At 42.0% G+C, this 3,984-nt stretch overlaps 1 protein-coding gene across 1 annotated transcript; it reads left to right on the forward strand.

Annotated features, from left to right (window-relative positions):
- Positions 1-3,207: 3,207 nt before the first annotated feature.
- Positions 3,208-3,735, forward strand: LOC145988927 (uncharacterized). Its single transcript, XM_083124229.1, has one exon. It carries the CDS (start codon positions 3,208-3,210, stop codon positions 3,733-3,735), a length of 528 nt encoding a protein of 175 aa, XP_082980355.1.
- The last annotated feature ends 249 nt before the right edge of the window (positions 3,736-3,984 follow it).

Raw genomic sequence — 3,984 nt, forward strand, 5'->3', positions numbered from 1 at the left:
TTGCAGGGAAGATTCCAGCAACATCTTCTAGCAACAGTATTACTAGGTCATTTTTCACGAGAAAGGAAGATTCTCTCAGCTCGGAACTCCAACAGTTCTGGATCATAGAGGAGATCCACACGAAACTGCAATCACCAGAAGAAATTGCTTGCGAGCAACATTTTCAGCGAAATGTGACACGAGATGAAAGTGGCCGTTATACGGTCAGGCTGCCATTATGTAAGGATCTGCATCCAGCCTCAATCTCCTTCAAAATCCAACTCACTCTCCTCTCTCCAAAACTCAAAACCCCCTTTTCTTACTCCCGAACCACTCTCCTGTTCTATTCCAAAACTCAAGACCAACTCCTCTCTCTCTCCCGAGCCAGATCCAACTTCCTTCCTCCTCATCAAAACTCCTCCCCTTTTTCTCTCTCATCAATTTTCCTTTGCAAATATTGGCGAATGCTTTTCGCTGAGCTGGTGCTGAAGTTAACACTTTCCTATACTTCCTGCCAGGCTGCCTAGCTACACGTAACTCGAAAATGAAAATGAGGGATACGTAACGGTTCAGTGTTAGGTGACTCCTCACACTCTGCATTAACTCGATTTCACCAATTAGAAACGAGGCTTCAACGTCAACCACAATTAAAGGCTGATTATACAGAATTTATGCAAGAATATTACCAGTTGGGACACATGGAACCCATAGGGAATTTAAATGATGTACAAACAAATGACTGCACAAAATTTTTCATTCCGCATCATTGTGTTTTCAAGGATTCCAGTACAACGAAAATACGTGTTGTTTTTGATGGGAGTTCGCCATCAACAAGCGGTGAATCAATAAATAGCATACAAATGGTTGGACCTACCATACAGGAAGATTTATTTTCAATTGTTCTAAGATTTCGAACTCACAAGGTGGCATTGGTTTCTGATGTAACAAAGATGTATAGAATGATACACATACATCCAGATGACAGGCCACTGCAATGCATTCTGTGGAGAAACTCTCCTCAGGAACTCATAACAGTAATTATTTCAATTGAATACGGTCTCGTATGGGCTTACATCAAGTGCCTTTTTAGCAACCAGATGTCTGAAGCAGTTAGCCGAAGATGAAGCAGTTAACTTCCCACACGCATGTCAAGTGTTGCAGCGTGATTTCTATGTTGATGATTACGTTGGAGGAAGCAGTAGCGTTCAAGGTGCTTTACAACTTTATCAAGATCTTTCAGAACTTCTGAAAAGAGGAGGATTCATCTTACGAAAGTGGTGCTCCAACAGCACTGAAGTACTCAACTCTATTCCAGAATCACTGAGAGAGACTCAAAATCTAATTCATTTTCATACCGAAGGTGTTAAAACTCTAGGAATTTCATGGAATCCCTCGGCAGACACTTTCATGATTAACATTGGAGCCAAGTCTGTCAACATGATGTCACACAAATCAACCAAACGTCAAGTAGCCAGTGTTATTGCCCAGATTTTTGATCCAATTGGACTACTTTCACCAGTAACTGTAATGTATAAGTATTTTTTACAACAGTTGTGGCTTCACAACATAAACTGGGATGATCCACTTCCAGAAAGCCTGCAAGTTGAATGGGTTCATCTTCATTCTCAGCTACCAGTCATCAGTGAAATGCAAATACCACGTTTCATCATAACACCTGTTTGTGTCAAGAATATACAAATCCATGGCTTTTCCGATGCATCGGAGAAAAATTATGGCAGTTGCTTGTACGTTTGTTCAGCAAACGAAGAAGGTTACACCGAAGTTCACTTACTGTGCTCAAAATCACGGGTCGCCCCGATCAAGAAAACCACTCTTCCTAGATTGGAACTGTGCGCTTCAGTCTTATTGGCCAAATTACTCAACAAGACTCTCCCAATTTTGAGACTTAATATTGACAATGTTTATTTGTGGACAGATTCACAAATAGTTCTGGCATGGCTCAGATCGCGAGCAAGCAGATGGAAGCCTTTTGTATCCAACAGAGTAGCGCAAATTCAAGAATTTACTCAAACTTATCAATGGAGACATGTTTCGTCCAAGGATAATCCAGCGGATTTAATCTCCCGTGGAGTTAAACCTCAAAATATTCATCATCATTCGCTATGGTTTCATGGTCCAGCTTGGTTGCAAGAAGATGACACGTGCTGGCCATCATCATCATCTGACACAAGTCTTAAGAACAAAGATGTTCCTGAACAACTAAAGCTTCCTGTAACTACACTGGTGTCTCATCTGCAATCAGAGGCAATAATAAACGATTTTTCTACATTTTTCAAATTGTTAAGGATTGTAGCGCTCTGTAAAAGATTCATTCGCAATTGTAAAAATGCAAGTAACAAACAATCCGATCCACTTACTTCAATTGACATTTAAGATGCCACTCAAACGTGCGTCGTTATGACACAAATTTCGTTCTTTCATCGAGAGATAAATGATCTCACTGCCAAAGGGCAACTATCCAACAAAAGTATCCTCAAGGACTTACACCCCTTTCTGGATAATCAGGGAATTCTTCGTGTCGGAGGTAGGCTAGAAAATAGCAACTTGGAATTCAGCAGCAAGCATCAAATCATTTTGCATCCAAAAAGTCACTTCGCCCGTCTACTAATTGCATCAGAGCATGAACGATTGATGCACGCAGCACCTCAATTGTTAATCTCATCCATTCAAGAAAGGTACTGGATTCCTAGAATACGACAAGTTATTAAGCAAATCATTCATCAGTGTTTAACTTGTTATCGTTTGAAGGCATCCGCAGCACAACAGCTAATGGGACAGCTCCCATCCATCAGAGTTACACCTAGCAAGGCATTTAATCATGTGGGCATAGACTATGCCGGACCATACGTCATCAAAGTAGGGTCAATCAGGAGTAAAATCACAAAGAAATGCTACATAGCTCTTTTTACGTGCCTAGCCACGAGAGCAATACATCTTGAGCTAGTAACAGACCTTACTTCTGAAGCTTTCATAGCAGCATTGCGACGCTTTACAGCAAGGCGAGGCAAGTGTTCCACCATTATCAGCGATAATGCCACAACATTTCAAGGAGCGAAGAACGAACTTCAGAAACTTCAATTGCTATTTCAATCGCAAGGATTCAGTGAAGACATTCAAAGGTATGCAGCACAAGAAAACTTTCAGTGGAAAAATTTACCTCCACGTAGCCCAACATTCGGTGGTGTCTGGGAAAGTGCCATAAAATCCATGAAGTACCATCTTCGTAGAGTCGCCAAGAATGCTGTACTGACATACGAAGAGCTGTCAACTCTTTTGTGCCAAATCGAAGCTTGCTTAAACTCTCGACCTCTTACATCCTTACCTGATTCTCATGAAGAATTTAATTACCTCACTCCAGGCCACTTTCTTATTGGTGGTCCACTAACTTCCTTTCCTCAACCAGACTTAAGTGATCTCAAGGAAAATAGACTTTCCAGGTGGCAACGAGTTCAACAGTTTCAACAAAGGATTTGGAGAAACTGGTCCCGAGATTATCTTCATGGTATGCAACAGCGTCAGAAGTGGACAACCACGCAGCCCAACCTGCAACCAGGACTACTTGTGCTTCTGAAAGAAGACAACCTACCCCCATTATCCTGGAAAATGGGCATTATAGAAGAAGTGTTTCCAGGGAAAGACAATTTAGTTCGTGTAGCCGTGGTTCGCACCAAGGATGGAGTGTACCGAAGGGCTCTCAGTAAGATTGTACCTCTTCCAGATGGGAAGATCAATTGAACTTTCATGATTTAGTTTGGATGCTGTGCATTCCAACGGGGGGGAGAATGTTGAAGATTGTAAATAGTATTGCTTTCCGCTCCTCATTTGTTTTTATTTTACTCCCGCTGGGAGCTTCTTGCAAGAACTCGGAATGCTGGGAGCGTGGTATTCGAACACAGCGGCATGGTGCATGTCGGCTCGCGGCAGCGGGAGAACATTTCAGCTAGCCTATCGGATGTGGGCCTTTTTGTATTCCTTCAGTGTGCA

The sequence above is a fragment of the Lepisma saccharinum genome, chromosome 1 (assembly GCF_977018435.1).
Source record: "Lepisma saccharinum chromosome 1, izLepSacc3.1, whole genome shotgun sequence".
Lineage (NCBI taxonomy): Eukaryota > Metazoa > Arthropoda > Insecta > Zygentoma > Lepismatidae > Lepisma > Lepisma saccharinum.

What these genes read in the sequence shown, in the direction of transcription:
- LOC145988927 (XM_083124229.1), top strand. Translation starts at nt 3,208, where the DNA reads ATGAAGTACCATCTTCGTAGAGTCGCCAAGAATGCTGTACTGACATAC.